A 19,173-nucleotide genomic window follows, 5' to 3' on the forward strand; every position below is an offset into this window, starting at 1 on the left:
CACATTTGGCAAGCACTCTCAAATCAAGACAGGTAGGTTGCCACTATCCCTCAAGAGGAAGGTATATAACAGCTGCATCTTGCTGGCACTTTGCTATGGAGCGGAAACCTGGAGACTTACAAAGAGGGTTCAGCTTAAATTGTGGACGATGCAGTGAGCAATGCAGAGAAAAATGATAGGTGTAACCTTAAAAGACAAGAAGAAAGCAGAGTGGATTAGGAAACAAACGGGAGTTAAGGATATCATAGTTGAAATCAAGAAGAGGAAATGTACATATCCCGGGCATGTAGCACGTAGACAGGATAACCGCTGGTCATTAAGGGTAACTAACTGGATTCTCAGAGAAGGCAAGCGGGTTAGGGCGAGACAGAAGGTTAGGTGGGCAGATGAGATTAAAAGTTTGTGGGTATAAATTGGCAGCAGCAAGCACAAAACCGAGTTGACTGGTGGAACATGGGAGAGGCCTTTGTCCTGCAGTGGACGTACTCAGGCTTATGATGATGATGATGATGATGATGATGATGATGATGATGGTGATGATGCAAACGCTATGTAACAGAGAATCTCATCCGAGTTTTTGTTTTTGTGTTCGATGTCCACATACATTGAAAGCATGTTTCCACAGTTTTGTTGAGCCGCTCGGTCAACCCGTTGGTTTGTGGATGGTAAGCTGTCGACTTGCGATGAATAGTACCGCTGAGCACCAACACTTGATCTAAAAGCGTGGCCGTGAATGTGGTTCCGCGATCTGTTATCACGCTCGACGGCGCACCGTGTCTCAGCACAATGTCCTCTATGAACAACCGGGACACCTCCTCTGCTGTGCCTCTCTGGATGGCTTTTGTCTCGGCGTAGCGAGTAAGGTAGTCGGTCGCCACTATATCCCAGTGTTAACCCACACTAGAGATGGGAAGTGGGCCCAAAAGGTCCGTTCCGATCTGATCAAATGACGTTGTCGGGATCTAGACAGGGTGTAGCAAACCGGCTGGTTTCGTCGGAGGCAACTTGTGCCGCTGGCAATCGAGGCAGGTCCGAACATGATGCTTCATGGCAGCGGTGATTCTAGGCCAGTAATACCTCCCTCGAACTCTGCCCAGTGTGCGCGTGTAGCCTAAATATCCATATATGACCTCGTTGTGACACGCTTACAGTACCTCAGAATGAAGAGTGGTAGGGACGATAAGCAGGTAGGTGGACCCGTCTGACGAGAAGTTCATTTCGTAAAAGACATTGTTTCGCAGACATAACGACGATAGTCCTCTTGCAAAGGCTTTGGAAACATTTTGGCTTCGTCCTATATAAATAATCAAGCCAAGTAGCCCAGGATCGTCATGCTGGGGATCTGCGATGGTTGACGCGTCGAGGATTCCAAGGAACGCTGTCTCTTCATCAAAAGAAGCAGCCAACTCTGTTGGTGATATAGACAGGAAGTCTGCGTCCTTGTGTCATCTTCCCGATTTAAACACCATCGTTATATCAAATTCCTGTAGTCTAAGGCTCCAGCGTGCCAATCGCCCGGAAGGATCGTTCAGACTTGTTAACCAACACAACGGGTGGTGGTCACTGATAACCTTGAATGGGCAGCCATACAAGTATGGGCGAAATTTCATAACTGCCCACACAACGGCGAGGCATTCCTTTTTTGTGGTCGAGTAATTTGCTTCTGTGCGTGACAAGAGTTCTGCTTGTGTAAGCGATCAATCTTTCCTCGTCGTCCTGGCTCTGCACAAGCACATCTCTGAGGCCAACATTGCTTGCGTCAGTATGGAGCAATGTAGGGGCTGTCTCGTCAAAATGGGCAAGCACGGGGGTCTTGTGTAGACCTGTCCGCAAGTCATCGAAAGCAGCTTCCTGTTCGTCGCCCTAAACAAATGCAACGTCATCCCTCGTGAGACGAGTTAAAGGCGACGCAATGCGAGAAAAATCTGGAATTAACCACCGATAATATGCACAGAGACCCAGAAGACGCCTGACTGCCTTTTTATCTGATGGTGTTGAAAACTGTGTGACCGCGGCAACTTTCTCGGGATCGCGACGAACTCCTGCGTAACTGACGACTTGGCCAAGAAACTGTAATTCCTCAAAGCAGAAGTGATATTTATCCGCCTTGAGCGTCAGGCCTGCGGCCCATATGGCCTGGAAGACCATTTGCAATCGTTCAAGGTGTTTGTCAAACCTTGAACGAGATTAACTTGCAAAGCACATTCAGCTCTGGAATCGAACTCGGGAACGCATGCAGCCGAGTTATTTTGTGGAGGTATATATCTAGCAAGCAGCTTTTTGCAAACCATCAACGGAACCTTGAACTGTTTTTGTGCCATATACATTTGTTTGCGCATGCATTTGATCAGTGACTAGTTAGGCTTCATGAACTCGAGAGAACCCCGGTGAGCACTTTCGGCTCCGACTTCGGTTCGTGGTGCGCTTATCCGCAAGAACATTTAACTTGTGTTCGTGCGTCGCTTTAGTGGTTCCCCGTGAACGAATAGTTGTTTGTACACTTTTATTGAGAAATAAATAAAAAAGTTACACTGGGACTACACATCCCACTGTTTGCTGAAATGCATGGAGGTATGATATCTTCAATAAAGTGAGCCGTAAGGCACTGAAAAATGTATCCGCCCCAGACTATCATATAGAAAAACGACCATCACAATACAGCGGCACGAAACAGCGATGCACAAATGCCACGGCATGCAGGCGACAGTGAACGTGATGCTGGCCGGGCGCCGAGCTGGCAACGTGGTGGCAGGAGGGGGGGGGGGCACTTCTTTTTTCCCGCGTTCGTGCTTATCGCTGAATGGTTCTGCGTAAGTTGGTGCCAGCCCCTGGCACCACGCTGGCGTGGCAGAGTGGTGGCTCTCCCTCTTTTTCTTTTTTTCTTCCTTCTTGCGCCCACTCTTACTAGCTGTAGGCGTTACTTCCGCGCCGCGGGGCTGTCACGGGTATTTTTTATTGATGGGCTTCCTATATACAGGATATTATACATAACGCAGGAGTGCGCCGCCTATATGACGTTCGTTATCTGGCACCTGACTGAAAGTGTACTGTAGTGAAGCAGAAACAAGTGTGTTTATGTGCGAGACCAGCCCCGATTAGCCCAAGTTTTGTTCTTCCGACATAAAGTGTCTTTCTTCAAACGGCTGGAGTGCAAGCGCTGCGGTATTGCAAACAACCCTTGTCGCTACTTTTCGCGACGAAAGGGGTACTTTTGTTAACATCATGCAAAATAATCTAAGCTTTTTTTGAATATGTGGTTAATAATCTTCTGCTAACGATAACAAATAAACATTTTCCCGCAGCAGGACCACCCACTCAGGTTCCTTGCGGGAGCTGCGGCGTAGTGCGAAACCTCGAGCGCTGGCTGCCGCGCATGCCATACCAGATGCTCTTCGTGGTGGGCGGCGTCAATGAATGCGGTGAGCGTGATACCGTCGAGACGTACGACCCCAGGGCTGGACGGTGGCTCATGAATCGCATGCAAGGATTCAAACCCAGGCAAGCTTGGCGTACGCACGTTACGCATCAACATTATTTCACCCTAGAGCAGCCACAAATCTGATTATTCTAAAATTTTGAGGCCGGCCAGAAGAAGCAGCACCCGCGGACACTGTTTCAACACAAAAGCGTTTCATGTCGGTTTCCATAAAACATTTTCTGATGCTACGTCGGTCATCGAAAAGACGCCAGTAAGATGCTGCGCAGTGTTTTCCGTATTTGCGCGGTGGTCTATTAGTTCACTATGGTCTCCACTTCCGGTTCTTAAAACCCCGTCTACTTTTTCTATATCCTTTCATGGGATAGTTTTGTTACGAGAACGTCTTTGAGACAAGCTCGATCAGTAATAATCGCTGACAACTTGTAAGAGCTTCGCATAATGTAGATTCCAACTTGCGGCGTTTGAACTGCTGCTCCTTCTTTTTTGATAGACACTGCAAATTTAGGTTCTTGTGTTCTCTTAATTCTGGCACCTATGGTGAACCTTCCGAATATGGAGGCCAGATAGCGTAGCCTCTCAAACGCGATGATCTGGAGTGCAGTCCCGAATGATCAAACTTCAAAGTATGTATTAAAATTGCCGTGACGCTTTTCAGGCCTGCGACACTCGTAAACGTTTAACTGTGAATAGAACTTTTGCGCGATTAACACTTCAAGCTGGGCATTTTCGAAGTGTTTGATGTAGTCACGTGGATAGTAATTTTTTATAACTTGATTCAATCTCGCTTTACAAGTGTCCTAAACCTAATTTATTGCACAAAAGGGGCATGTCCATCGAATGTTTCTTTTTTATTTTGAAAGGACACGTTATGCGAGATAGCCATAATAGGAAGACGCGTGTTTATTCGGCAGGGCATACCACGGCATAGCATTGCTGCAGAATCGGCTGTACGTGGTGGGTGGAGTGCGGGAGAACTCGTTTTTGCGCTCCTGTGACTGCTTTGACTTCGAGAGCTGCACGTGGCAGAGCTGTTCAACCATGAAAATCGCAAGAGGCTACGTCTCCGTTGTCGCACTAGAAGACTACGTGTACGCCATCGGAGGCTGCAACGGTACGTGGCACCCGCGAAACGTAGTGTGTGCACTGTTAGTAAAAGAGTGCGTGTGGTGAGTGAGTGTGATCTCTTACTCAACTCCTGCCTAAAGATCTGCTCTGCTCTATCCAGGCACCCAGATCTTTGGTATCTGTGTCCTGGCCGTAATTAGCACCTTACCTCGGACTTTCGTAAGGCTGACACAGGCTCGCGAGGTCTTGCGGCCTAGTTAAACAGCCGAGGTGCCTCTTGTCGGGTATTGGAACGTTCGTCTATTGCCTTGGCTTTTTTGCAAGACTGCTATGGGAGCCGCTGACATTGGCTCCGGTTTCAAGTGTCTGCATGAAAGGACATACTCAGAAACGCAAAGAATGTTGTGTAAGACAAGTAAGTATTAGTAATTACGGTCTTTTGTAATGCAGCCGGTGGGTGCATCGCCTCTGTGGAGCGCTACAGCCCCAGCTCCAACCAATGGACCTTGGTGCGCGCCATGACGAGACAGCGAAGTAACGGAAGCGCTTGTGCTTTTAAAGGCAAGTTACGACAATGCAGTGCTGCCAAAAATGTACACTGCCGTTTTTTTATGAAAAGAAACACGCGAGCAAGTGACCGGCGCTCTTCGGCGGCTTCCCAAAGCACCATCAACTGAGAGCTCAAAAAAAGCATGTCCGCTTTTGGTGGTGTTTAGGGAACGGAGCGGCAGCGTAGTCTAAGCGCTGGTCCACCGGCCATGACTTGTTATCTTGTTTGGCAATGTATGTTGGCAAAAGCGGGCATGTTTTATTTTATTTGGATCTCAGTTGATGGTGCTGTAGGCAGCCGCCGCAGAGCACAGGCCACGCGCTCGCATGTTTCCTTTCATAAAGGACGATACTGTAGAAGGAATCGAAAAGAAAAATGACTCTTGCCTGGAGCAGTGAAGTTGCGACGAGTTTAGCGCAAGCGTATCGTAGTAAGCATCGTGCGCAATGCTCTTTTCGCGTGTGAGATGCTCGCTTCGTGGTGACTCAAATCACGCATGCGAAAACGGCTGTCTGGTTTGCTGGGTGCGGCAGACGAAGGAAAAAAAAAAAAAATAGTGAGAGCGTGTACTGCACCTGCGCCCAACTCGTTGTAGCCGCTGGTCGACGGTGATGCCGAGCAATTGTCACTGCCTTCTATTTCTGTTCTAAACCCTTCATATCAAATCTATGCTAACATTGAAGGTACCGTGTAATAGCGTAATATGTCGTAAAGCACAAGCACTGTGACACAACTTATATTGATTGCTTCAGCAGAGATTCTTTTTTACCTATAATGCTAACTCCATTTTTCACAGGGCGAATATACGTGAGTGGTGGAGTGAATTGTCAGAAGGTGCATGCCAGTGTGGAAGTGTACACGCCCTCCCAGGACACGTGGTGCGTGGTGAAGAGGCTGCCAAGTCCCCGCTGCTGTCATCAGATGGTGGTATTCGATGGCCGCATTTACGTCATCGGTGGATACAATGGGCGCCGACGTCTACAATCGGGTATGCTGATCGAGCATCAAAGGTTTCTTTGTTTCAAACATGGTAGTCTTTCTTGGAGGCCTTCAACGCAAAAAATTTAGTCTGTCTGTCTTTCTCTGTATATTCGTTTGCCCACCTTTAACGGTACCCTAAACGGCAGCAAAGTGGCCAAGCGATACTCCGAACGGCGGACCCCATCCGAAGCGCCCGCCAATATTGCTCACGGTTCAGCGTTCATACTTGTGCAATTGTCTTTTTTCCGCTCAAACATGCAGAGTATTCGTTTGTCTATTTTATTCGTCCTTTTGTTTTGCCACGGATAAAAAAAACCTTATCCAGCGGCCGTGGTTTGGCGCTCCAATGGCCCCTCCTCCCCTCTGCTGGGCCCGCTCAGCTGCTCAGCTATTACTCTCGACTGTTTCCGCTATAGCACTCGCGCTACAAAAGTAATTTACGGATTTCCATATTGTTTTTTGTATCCCGTTCATAGTTCTGTGCAGTGGAGATGGAGAAGAGCCGCTTACGTGGCATCAGATGAACCCCATTAGGAGATGCCGCAGCAGCTTCGCCACAGCAATTTTCAACGGCAATCTGTACATCATCGGTGGATACGATGGTGAGTAGTGTCTTTGCTGTGTCACGGACTACTCGGTCTTATTTTGTCGCTGTGTTCATCGAGACCACCATATATACCATGGTACACTAACACGAAAGCTCTACGATCCCACTTCTCGCAAGCTCATTTATCGTGGGGCAATGAGCTCGAGCCACCGGAGCGCAAGCGTGGCAGGTGTGACGTTCAGCTAAGCGGTTGTCTCTGGACGGGCGTCGCAGCTGCGCTCTCTCGGAGCGTCGCCGCTGCTGTCAAGGGACTATGCGAAGCCTTCACGGCTGACTCGTCGGCCTTCGGTAGCTCACTATACACGATTGGCGCGCTGGTACGGCCGCGTCCGTGCGCTTTAGGGCAAGTGCAAGGCTGAAATCAGTTATTCAGTAGATATGGGTGGGTGGCACGCTGTGAAATTTGCAGGAAAGTTGCGTGCTCAAAGAACGGAGTAAAGCGAGACCAGGTTATCACGCTAAACAGAAATCAAGATAGGCACTTCACAAGCCGTAAGACCATTTTCATCTATATTCACGAAAGAAACCTTGAAATTTCCAATTTACAGTTTCCTCGTGTTAAATAGGTTTACAATAAATAGGATTACACTAGTTTCCACAGTATTCAGTACAACTGTATACTACTAATATTATTAGTACTATTACTATTGTTATTACTATTGCTATTGCTACTAGTATTAGTACTACTACTGCTGCGCTATCACCACTGCAGATGCATATATCCAGCATGCCTCTCTGAAGCCCCTTTGCTTTGCATAAAACTACTGACTCCTCTTATCTACTTCCGGCTAACCTCAGGCACGAACATCATAGCGGAGGTGGAGCGCTACTGCCCGAACTCTGACAGCTGGCGAGAAGTGGCACCCCTCAACGAAGCTTGCTTTGCCATAGCGGCCTGCTCAGTGAAGAGCCTTAACGTCTGCAAGCACTTCTCCACCAACGTCGAGCGGTAGCCACCACCCTGCTTTCAACACCTCCTGGTTAACCTCCCGGCCTTCCTCTTTTTTCTTGCCTTCTCTCTAGCTCTCTTATGGATGCAAGCTCTCTTATGCACGACTGCTAGCACTCTTGTAACATCCTGTCAAAGTTATGCATTTCCATGGGAACATTAATAATAAATTGATGAACTGATATTGGTCGTCGGCTATTCGCTACCCAGATGACTTTCCCCCAAAGTGGGAATGCGCCACAGGCAACAGGTGAACAAGAACAAGATGACATTTAAAATTCTTCACTGTGCTCCAGCTGCGCAATCACTGCACTAGGCTGTTCAAATGTTAAAGGCGGACTACTTCATTAAATATCCACAAACGTTCCCTTCCTTACAAAATGGTTGATGACGATGTTCACAGGGGCAGATAACGTTATCACGTTCCGCCTTTGATAAGGCGAAGCGTAAGCATTTTCTGGGCAAGTTTTGCTTCTCAAAGCGTGGGTCGGTCGTCACCTGTACGTATGCATGTATAACCCCCTCACAGCATATCCACTGAGGCAACGTTAATGATTGGGGCGAAGCTTCGGAGAGTTTTATCGGTAAACCGTGAATCATCCGCGTCCATCGTCTGACGCACGGATGAACACATGGACGAATGCCGGGGCAAATGCACGGATGGAAGCAAGAACGAACGAACACACAGAAGCGTGGACGGACTGATGGATGCTTCGCCGCACTCATCATTATTCACTCCGTGAATATGCTGCGATTTGTTTTACACCGAAAGCTGTAAAGAGATAAACACTCGAATCAGCCGCGGCGCCGTAGTTGTCCGCCGCCGCCGCCGGTGTCTAATGTTATACGAAATAAAGAAAAAAAAACCTTGTACCAAGGACACAGTGTGGCTTGAACTCGGTTCCGCGTCGTGCCAGCCCAGTATTCTACCACCGAGCCACGCCGGTCCTTGGGACTCCCTCGCCAACTTCCCTTAGGCAGGCTTGATGTCGGGAAAGGAACTGCGGTGATATGAGTAATGACGTGTTTTAGAACAGCAAAGGAACAACCAGGCGTCCCACAACGCGAATAGCCTAACGAGTGGGTCGTCCAATGCTCCAACCCCTTACAAAAGCTCGTTTTCGATCACCTAATAACTTTGGCGCATACCCACTTCAGACATAATACTTCATCGTCGTGAGCTACTGAATGTACAATTAACGCAAAATTTTGAGTGTTCAGCGGATATCACGCTTCTCAGAAGAATGACGAAGGATAGCATAGTGAATGCCGGCCTACTATCCAAAAATTATTTATGCCGTAGTGGGTACCCAGCAAGTGTGTTTGCAGCAGTTACTCAATGAGTGTAGAAAAGGCTCTGAAAGGCCGCTGTTCTTGCTTTCCCAGTGACTGTGCTGCACCTTCCGTGCAGGCCTGGCGTTTCTTTTTTTGCATTCTGTCGAATGGTATGAATTTTTTTCTTCATCCTGACAACCTATAACCACAAGAGTAGAAGCTTGGGCTAGTTGGTGCGTATTCATATTTGCAAGGTGTTTCAGCACGCGAACAAAGGAAAAAAGGACAGGGTAGACAGAAAGAGTGCTACCCTGTCCTTTTTTCCTTTGTTCACCCGCTGAAACACCTTGCAAATATGAATCTATACCCGTCGCTTACATACCCGATTTTACTAGCAAAAGCCGGTTGAGAATCGCTGCTTTAACAATCAAAACTATCCAAAATTTGCTTATAAATCCAAACATAACTATATGGCGGAATGTCGGTAAGCCGTTCCTTCCCCCTTGTGTTTCGCTCAAAATACTATATATGTGAGCGCGAGCAGAATGTGCCCTCATTAATGTCGATTCGCTCGCTGGATTCCGTGCCGACCGGTGCCGACGCACACATGGGCGCGCGCACGCGTGCATTAATATTAGGGGCACCGTCGCATTTTCTTATCACGCGTCAATGCTGCATACTGCATTATTTAATGTAGAGGATTTATTTAAATTTTATACATTGAGCCCGTACCATTCTTCTTAGTTTACATTCTGTGTGCATTGGCTGATACAGAACGCTTCATTTCTTGTGCGCCAACAAGCAAATGGAATAATGTACTGACAGCGTGAAATGAGGGATGTGGGTTCTTTAAGTAAGTTAAGCAAAGTGTACCGGCACACTGCCACATTCGTGCTACTTGGAAAAGTGCCGCGTACATGCCTGACTGCATCAATTGGAAAGGCGTGTAGCAGCTGATAATGTTACCTTTCCTGTTCAGAATCGTACCTGAAGGTGATACATGAATGAAACATGTGGTTGGTGCCGTGTCAGGATCGAATGATGAAGAGGCAATCAGCGTTATCTGAATTTCGGCGCCCAAGTTCAGGCACAATCTTTCTGTCACGGTACTATAACACTATACTGCTAATGAAGATTGGTCCCTACAGTGAAAAAAAAAAGGAAACGGAAACCTCATCTAACCGCCTGGTATGGATGTGTGGAAGCAAGGGCCATAAAAATAACGAATAAGCGGAAACAAGAGATATGGTAGTAAAAGTAAGGGTTGTCACGTGACCTCACAGAAAAGGAGCAATGTTTCCCCGGTAGTAATGCGCAGGAAACCGGATTCGCAGAAATAGGCAGCGGAAGCGTTCACCGGAAGCTAAACATTGTGGGTAGTCTATGAGTGCGTAAGTGTCGAGTGCAGTTTCGTGTAATGCGTCACGGACAGTTCCTGCTCTCGTCGTCATGGTCATTCCTTACGACAAGGCACCAGAGGGGCAGAAACTCAGCCTGCATGCTTACGCGTACGTGGCCCGACTCGGCTCATTGCACGCCTAATGGGACGCCGGGAGCCTTTTCGATAGATGTGAGGGTAGTGTGAACGTGCAACGCCTTGCAACGAAGCATCTTGTCGTGCCATCAAAGACGATGCCAGATGAACGCGTAGGTCGTTAGGACTATGGTCATGCGGGAGGATAGAGGAAGCACATCTTGCAGTGTCAGTAAACGTGATGAGAGGCCGACAAAAAGCTGACGCTTGGTGGAAGAGGGATGATGGCGAAAAGCTGTTATGTATAAATTTCTTCGGGGCAAATGTAGCAGTAGTTTCATTAGGTCTTGTGTTGTTTCCAGTTTATGCAAGACTGAATGAACAGCAGCGAGACAAAAAAAAAATGCTGTCTAGAGAAATCAGTAAATTTTCTTTTCGCCAGTATTTAAATATATACATTCGCTTTTTTTGTTAAGCTACCCGATTCTTGGCTGATCCCCCAAGTTGAGTGTCAGCTACGAGTTTAGGATCTACATCTACATCAGTACCAGCGGTAGAGTGGGCTATATAAGGCTTTTCGTAACTCCTACTTCTCGATGGAGAGCACGCATTCTGTCTAAATGTTCCTTTGTTTTCTTTTCTGGATGAATTTTTAGTGCCGAGATAACTGTTGGTATTAAATAGTTGAGCTTGTGACTGCTATTAGTATGGCAAGGATTTAGGAAGATTTATACTCGAGGAGAATTTATAGGAAACATTTAGACGGTACTTTTTCGAATAAAGGGTTTTTGTTTGAAACAGTACACTTGTAGATGTAAGGATAAGTAGGAAGAATGTTTCTGCGTGGCTCGGGAATTTTTCAAAGCAAATATGCGGCTGCTGCCACATCACGGTGTAATACAGACGTGGTTACAATTGTACATATGTAGATATGTGACAAAGTTATGAGGTTCGTACTTAGTGTGCACTTATCCAAGACATATAAGTATTGTCAGTGCAAAAAGAATGTGTGAGTTTGCGAACATTGCGTTTCAAAAAAGGTTTCCGGCAGGATATTCATGAACCAAGGACGTTAAAAAAAGCATTAGGAGCTAAGCCTTTAAAACAACACGCTCACTACCTTCTTCTTTTCCCCTCCCCAGTCTGCTTTCATGTGACCTGTGTATCCAAAGGTGAATTCAATCAATGTTATCTTAACATACTTCTTATAATTTGTAGTTCTCACTACTCGCCCTGTGAAGGCCGGTATTTCTACAGGAAAAATTCGTTTATTTAATGAAATGAAATCTTTCTACGTTCAAGCAGTCGAAAGCTTGGTCAAAAGCAATATGGAGTGAAGGAGCTTGATTCTAAGCTCCAAAACCAAACCAGGGTACTAGAGATACTTCCCTGAAAAAAAAATTCTTCGTCACACGCGTCGATCCCCCGGAGTTGAAGCAGGATGCCATTCATTCCTTTCTGGCGAGGTTTTACGGCTCTTACGCCACAAATCTCTCCATGCTTGATCCAAATGGCTTGTTTAATTTTTTAGGAGCGTTAAATGTAAGCTGCATTCTGTTTTTTTAAAGGCTAGGCTTCATGTAAGTAAGGTATCCACAGAATATGATGATAAATTACAGTTGTGTGGGACGCTGATGTTTGTGTTTGCGTGCGGATTTACATAAAAAGTGCTTGTGGTGGGAGCCATTGAGCATTTACTCAGACGGACACAGGATGAAAAACGGTGATGGAGAGATCGTGAACTATAAACTGGCTTTATTGAGTTGATTGCTGCTTATATGCACTTTTCCCACTTCCCTAAAAATAGGAAGAGGGGTTAGGAAAAATAGGAAACGCACCTCAAACTTATCTCACGTCAGCAAAAGCTGCGCACAGCTTCTTTCTGTCCTACACAGAGTAACGGAAATATCACTTACGCAGTTGTCGACCACTTCTTTTATATAAAGAGCTTCTGACAGCTGACGTGCCCAAATGTCTGTTTGTTTCTGCCTAGAATTGCCAGCGTTTTAATAATTGCCTCGTACACATGCACGAGCTGCATTGTGTGGGAAGTTCACTCCTCCTGTTCTTGTAATCGACACAGTATGATCCCATACGCGTTCATGTACGCAGTGTCATGTTTGTTTCCCGGTACGAAAGTCCGCACGTGAGCGTGATACTTGACTTTATACACGAAGCAATCCTGTATGTGTAATTTTGAATCTGAAACTATATTTAAAGAGCAGACTATACAAAAAAGTACACCACTCCTGGACCAAGATAAATCTTTCACCGCCACCACCACAATCATCATCGTCGTCGTCGTCGTCGTCGTCGTCATCGTCGTTATCGTCGTCGTCGTCTTCGTTATGGTCATCAATTCAACATCAAGATTGTCATCATCAACATCGTCATCCTCACACCACTCCTGTGGCACATATAGAGAACGTTTCGGTATGTTTTTCTACCGCAGCCGCTTCGTGTTGTCCGTTTCCGCAGATCCTTGGGAATAAGCTGACAAGCTCTCATGGCACAGAAAAGAAAAAAAAACTTGCACGTCATGCCAAAACAAAACAGACTTCATCTACATGAACATGAATACGGGTTGACGTGAAAAGAAACAACTGTGAAATTCTTCCTATGAAGTCGCTGTGTTGCTGCCAAGATTTTCGTTTTTTATGCGCAACGATTTCCACCACAGGCATGCAAACCCAGCAAGACGCATGTTTAAAACAAATTTCAGACAATTCAAAGCACCATGTACTCTACTTTGAAGAAAGCATTAACCTTCCCGTAAAACTAAGAAAGAAGCTTGGTGTAGACCAAAGGTTAGACGATTTAGATTACAATGTAGTCTACTATGATATAGTTTAGGGATGTCCCGGCTCGCACAACACACACTACATTATTGATAACATTCACAACTAACTTACTTGCATTTTGTATGTATATAAAAAATTGTTTAACCATTCAGAGTATTTGGTATTCTACTATGGGACAGCGGAAAGTCATCCCCGCTACGTGAATACGAAGCGACAGGTTAGAGTATTTAGAAGAAGCGTTCAACAATTTTGAATACTTCGTACTGCCCCGCCGCGGTGGTCTAGTGGCTAAGGTATTCGGCTGCTGACCGCAAGTCGCGGGTTCAAATCCCGGCTGCGGCGGCTGCATTTCCGATGGAGGCGGAAATGTTGTAGGCCCGTGTGCTCAGATTTGGGTGCACGTTAAAGAACTCCAGGTGGTCAAAATTTCCGGAGCCCTCCACTACAGCGTCTCTCATAATCAAATGGTGGTTTTGGGACGTTAAACCCCACAAATCAATCAATCAGAATACTTCGTACTCTACTATGGGAGAGCAGAAAGCCTCGTTTCGGCAGGAAGGCCAGCCTTTGTCACAGTCATCACTCTGGTGAAAGCAGGCCCTCCTGCCGAAAGTCTCTGTTAAGGAACAATGCCCCCCGCATCTTCCTATGGGGTGAACTCGAGTAAACGCCGCGCCGCAGAGTGGTGAGGTTGTCGCGTGAATGTTGCGTAATTGGGTATGGTTTGGGATTGCGTAAGTGTTATTTCGCGTTTATTATTCTTATGCAATGAATGAAGGAGAAGCGTTAGCTTCAACGAGTAGTGGGACGCTGATGTGTGATCCAGTGCGTATACATATACTGGGTGGCTAGTGAACGGTTGTGCAGCTCGAGCAGACGGTTTTGGGAGGTGAGAGAGGGGAGGGAGCAAACAGTTGGCACGAGACGCAACCATGCGGCACGATACGCGAGGTGCGAGTCCGCTTAGGCGTTGCGCCGTGCTCCCTACCTGGCTGCAGAAATTAGGCACTTTCTTCCTCTTCTAATCACTACCACCACTATCCCCACAACCACCAGGGGGGAGTGTGGAAGACGGCGAAGCACGACACGTGACATCGCGTGACGAAAAAATGCTTCGCATTTACAAGTGGGTAATGATTTAGACTCTAAATTAGGTACTCTACCTAGGATTAGGTACTCTACCATGGGGGAGCATAAAGCTGTTCCGTGGGCCTCACACTTGATGATGCCCCGTCGAATTGTAAACACGGAGTTAATGATGAATGGGGCGAAGCGTCCGTCCATGCGTGCGTTCATACGTCCGTTTGTTCATCCACTCATGCTTCCATCTGTCCCTCCGTGCATACCTGCGTGCGTGCATGCGTGAGTGCGGGGGTATGTCCATCCACCCGTCCGTACGTGCGTGCGTCCGTTAATTCGTGCATGCGTCCATCCGTCCATCCATGCTTCCATATGTTCGTCTGTCCGTCTGTCCGTCCGTCCGTGCTTCCGTTGGTACGTCCATGCATCCGCCCGTCTGTGCGTTCGCCCGTCCATGCTTCCGTCCATCCGTCCGTGTGTCTATGCTATTTCACACACTTCCATTGTACCAACAGCATTTAGGAAATGAGCCAAGAAGCGGTAATAAGGCAGCGCAACTTATTATACTGTTCGGGAGGTATACTGCCGGTTACGCCTGATGCGTTGCCCCTTAAAATTTACGCCGTGAACTAGGTCAGAATGTTGCATTCGTGAACCTTGTCATCACCAATTGGCCTGCCAAATCCTCATTGGACTGTCACGGTTTAGAAAAAAATTTTGTCACAGACGTCAATAACGTTTCAACAGAACATTTTCTTGTTCGACATACGTTAACAATGACGACAAAACAGGCTTCGCATGAACATGGATATGAGATGACGTGGAAAGAACGTGTACATTCGATAGTTGACACAAGCACAGCCACACAAAAATGTGTCAGAAAAAGATGCACACGTATGCACATTGCAAGGTAAACAAGAGGCAGAAATAAAACATGAATTGGACATTTTCGCGTATTTACATGTTGACTTATCATTACTGCTGACGCATCGATACATCAGCCTACCAATACCAGGCCGGCCTTAAGATAAATTTCACTCGTCTGTCACAGACCAATATAAAAGGGCAAGACTAGTGCCGAAGAAATCCCTCTTCATCGATGAAGAAGAGCTCCTCCTCCTCCTCCTCCGAGAGAGAGAGAATAACACATTTATTGATAATAAATAAGCCACTGTAGTGGTTGGACTTCCTAGTCCGGAAGACCGTTGGCTATTACCACCGTCCGGGCTCGGTCGACCAGGGCCTGTTGCTGCACTGGGTCAGAGCTGGACAGGGTCACCTCCCACACGACGATTGTAGGGTTATGATTGGCCGATATACTATGATTGTTTTGGCACTCCCAGACCATATGAAATAAAGTGGCCGTCTGGGGACAGAACTTACACTGCAAATTGTACACCGAGAGGTCAATCTTGGACAATAATTAAGGAATTGTAAATGCTGATGATTGTAGTCGTCTCCACGTGACCTGCGATGCTTTATCAAATTTTGGGTCAGGTGGGTGTAGAGTGCGTCCACTCAGCCTGATGTGCTGCCGGATGTCAGTATAGAAAAGGAGGGGCATTGGATCGTCCTGGTCAGCAAGAAGGTGCACTGTGGATGAAGCAACGGATGCCCGGTGTAAGAGATCGTGGGCGGATGCAAGAGCGCGTTCATTGCCTCTAACTCCTGTGTGCCCTGATACCCATAGCAGCTGTATCCACTGACCTTCACGACGGGCCACAGCCTGCTGCAGAATCGAATGTACAAAGGAGTTCCCCACTACAAGGAATTCCCCACTACAAATGTGTTAACCGGCCGACTTGACCTCTGGCGAAATTGCGATACGCCACCTGGAAATCCGTGAGAACAAAGGTGACTTTTGGTTACGCATGGATAAGGCTATACCGGCCTCTTCCATGGATGTCATGTCTACTCCGATAGCTGAGATGTAGTCGGCGGCTAGATAAATAGATACGCGCAGAGTCGCCGAAGTTCTCTATGAAATTCTTCGCATTAAAAAAAAAGCACGGTACGTTAACGAGAACAATGCATATAAACAACGGGAGCAATTACTATTGAATTCTTGCGTCACACTGAGAGTAAGAACAATTATAGCGACTGTTCTTGCTGCTGAGACATTTCTTAATAAACGAGAAATGTCTACCAGTTTGGGGTCGCCAAGGGCAAACAGGAGGGTGCCGTTGATAGTCGCACGCAGCAACCGCAACTTGGGTGAAACATTTCTTCTGTAGATTCCGCACTGCTTCTTTTCGCATGTTCTTACGTTATTGCAGACACGTAACGAATGCTGTAACTTGTCCACCGGGGTTTAGCGGCTGCGTTGCTCGGCTGCTGGCTTGAAGGTCGTGGATTCGATCCGGACCATGCTGGTTGCATATCGACGTAGGCGACATGGTAGAGGCCATTGTCCTGTGTGGTGTCGGTGCATGCCAAAAAAAACAACAACAAAAAAACCTACGAGATATTCGGGATTTCCGGGGCCCACTACAGCGTCTGTGGTAATCATTTATTGGTTTTGGGACGTTCAACCCCGCATATTAATAACGCTGTGACTGTGTCTGTATCCGCGAACGCTAAATCTGAACACGTATGCCGCACTTGTTTTATTTTTATCATCATCATAATCATCATCTTCAGCCTGACTACGTCCACTGCAGAAAAAGGCCTCTCCCATGTTCTGCCAGTTAACCCGCTCCTGTGCTTGCTGCTGCCAATTTATACTCGCAAACTTCTTAATCTCATCTGCCCACCTAACCTTCTGTCTCCCCCTAACCCACTTGCCCTCTCTGGAAATCCAGTTAGTTACTCTTAATGACCAGCGTTTATCCTGTCTACGCGCTACATGCCCGGCCCATGTCCATTTCCTCTTCTTGATTTCACATATGATATCCTTAACTCCCGTTTGTTCCCTAATCCACTCTGCCCTCTTCTTGTCTGTTAAAGTTACCCCGACAATTTTTGTTTCCGATGCTCGCTGCGTCGTCCTCAATTTAAGCAGAACCCTCTTTGTAAGTCTCCAAATTTCCGCTCCGTAGCTAAGTTTTATTTTGAATAGTCACTATTGGGATATTTCAGTACAGAAATTTTGTCAAAGGAAAGTTCATTCAGTCAGTATACACAAACACTAGAGGCCCTCATACACTGAAATTTGGTCTGTCTGTCTGGTTGCCTGTTGGTGTCTGTCCAACAATTCAACCACACGGCAAAAGTTTAGTCCTGAGCTGGAAGCCCACCCATCTTGATCTGGAGGCTGTGTTCATACTCGTGAACATAGTCAATAAAAAAGCATATATTACGCATTCTCGAGGCGGAACATTAATACGTAAGTGAAGGCCATGCGTATTTTTATTTATAAAATACATAGATACGTAAATCTAAACACCAAAAGATTTATGCACTGCGCCGACAATACGATGCTAGGAACGAAAAATTGGGTGTTATCTATGCTTCGCCGAAAAAATTTAGGGGCCATAAATAAAACGACCCACTGCTGCTACCTTCAAGTGGTTGTGCTTTCTAAATAAACTTTCATTTCATCACATCACCGCCAGATGGCACTATGTGTCACGCAGTGCCTCCAGACAGAAGACTATCGTATTACGACGTCCTTTGCAGTGAAAAAAAAAAAGACATACGCTGCCGTTTTTTGTTGTTTATGTATGTATTCATATATGCTTTACCACTGGTTTTGTCCCCGTTTTTCCGGCTTTCAAGAGAAGTATTTCACGTACTGTGCTGGCTGCACTGTACTCCGTAATTAGGCACATAGTCTGTAGCAATCATCGTTGACTTTGAAGTATAAAAAATAAGTAACACAGAACAAACATGCCTTTCTGCTGATCTTTTTTCAGTACAACTTTTGTTTCCCGCCGTGGGATACAGCGTTTGAGGTGGTCGTTTTGGATCAGTAAGCCACTACAAGAAAATATCGGGATATTTCAACATGGCCCCATTCCTTCGAAATTGTTCATTTCTTTCTTTCTTTCTTTCTTTCTTTCTTTCTTTCTTTCTTTCTTTCTTTCTTTCTTTCTTTCTTTCAACACGTCATTTTTTGGTGCTGGGGTCCATGAAGATTTTAATGACGTATTTCCGTCACAGAAATGCGTCATTATATTTCTGTGACATACTGCTGCGTGAAATGCATCGTCCCAGTTTCATGCAGCAATCACTTTTCATATCGCTAAAATCAAATGAAACAATTCTATGTTTATGAAACTCGTGAGAGAAGCAGAGCGACAAAAAAACATGCTTATGTGTAGTCCGGATGCCCTCCTAATAACAGAGCATCCCTTGCGTAGATCGTGAGAAGCAAATAAAATATTTTACAAAGATTATTTTCACACTTTAGTGGCACTTTCACAAGAAGATAACGGAAACGTTAGCATCATCCAAGTAATTTTCAAGCGTCTGAAAAATAATGACTGAAGATAGAACTGTAAATAAAGGTTCGTAATGGTGATGCCTAGTGGTCTTTAAAAGCAGTCTTCTTTAAGTTGCGAAAGTCCATAAAAGCAGTGGTATTCTGTACCCACAATCGACTTATGCTTATAGGTGTGGAAGAAACGAAAACATTGCACCGCCTCTCAACACAAGCGCATAGCTGCCTCGAAAAGTGGTGCGAATAACTCATGGCAAGAAACTGATTTGCTAAACGACCTCGTCATTGAAAGGGTTTTGCAGGAGCATTTTCGTGTCTTTTCACACGTTATTTCGAGCTGGTTTAGTTATTTATAAACGATGCGTTATTGCATCCTGAGAGAGTTCGCAATATTATTCGTGGTCAATCAGACATGTGGTTTCGTTTTCGGTGAAGCGAATTCCTACAGCGGAAAAAATTGCAAACAAAACGAACTCTGTCGAAGACGATGCCCAGCTCATCAACCTACTTAAGATGTTTGTCGATGCCGTGAGATCCCTGATTGCCGGTCACCAGACACCAGCAGCCCTAG

At 46.2% G+C, this 19,173-nt stretch overlaps 1 protein-coding gene and 1 non-coding gene across 2 annotated transcripts; both read left to right on the forward strand.

Annotated features, from left to right (window-relative positions):
- The first annotated feature begins 4,332 nt into the window (after positions 1-4,332).
- LOC142802747 (uncharacterized) lies at positions 4,333-7,738 on the forward strand. The gene is made up of 5 exons (XM_075887777.1): positions 4,333-4,550; positions 4,955-5,065; positions 5,851-6,042; positions 6,512-6,637; positions 7,441-7,738. Exons 1-5 carry the CDS (start codon positions 4,478-4,480, stop codon positions 7,593-7,595), a joined length of 657 nt encoding a protein of 218 aa, XP_075743892.1. The 5' UTR covers positions 4,333-4,477; the 3' UTR covers positions 7,596-7,738.
- Positions 7,739-13,411: 5,673 nt separating this feature from the next.
- Positions 13,412-13,483, forward strand: TRNAS-GCU (transfer RNA serine (anticodon GCU)). Its single transcript has one exon. It is a non-coding gene; the product is annotated as a tRNA-Ser (tRNA).
- Positions 13,484-19,173: the final 5,690 nt, after the last annotated feature.

Source organism: Rhipicephalus microplus, chromosome 3 (genome assembly GCF_043290135.1).
Source record: "Rhipicephalus microplus isolate Deutch F79 chromosome 3, USDA_Rmic, whole genome shotgun sequence".
Taxonomy (NCBI): Eukaryota; Metazoa; Arthropoda; class Arachnida; order Ixodida; family Ixodidae; genus Rhipicephalus; species Rhipicephalus microplus.

Bases quoted from the DNA above. Each gene is read 5' to 3' on its own strand.
- LOC142802747 (XM_075887777.1), top strand. From the start codon at position 4,478: ATGAAAATCGCAAGAGGCTACGTCTCCGTTGTCGCACTAGAAGACTAC. The intron at 4,551-4,954 runs GTACGTGGCACC...TTTGTAATGCAG, and splicing joins CGCCATCGGAGGCTGCAACG to CCGGTGGGTGCATCGCCTCT. The intron at 6,043-6,511 runs GTATGCTGATCG...TCCCGTTCATAG, and splicing joins GCGCCGACGTCTACAATCGG to TTCTGTGCAGTGGAGATGGA.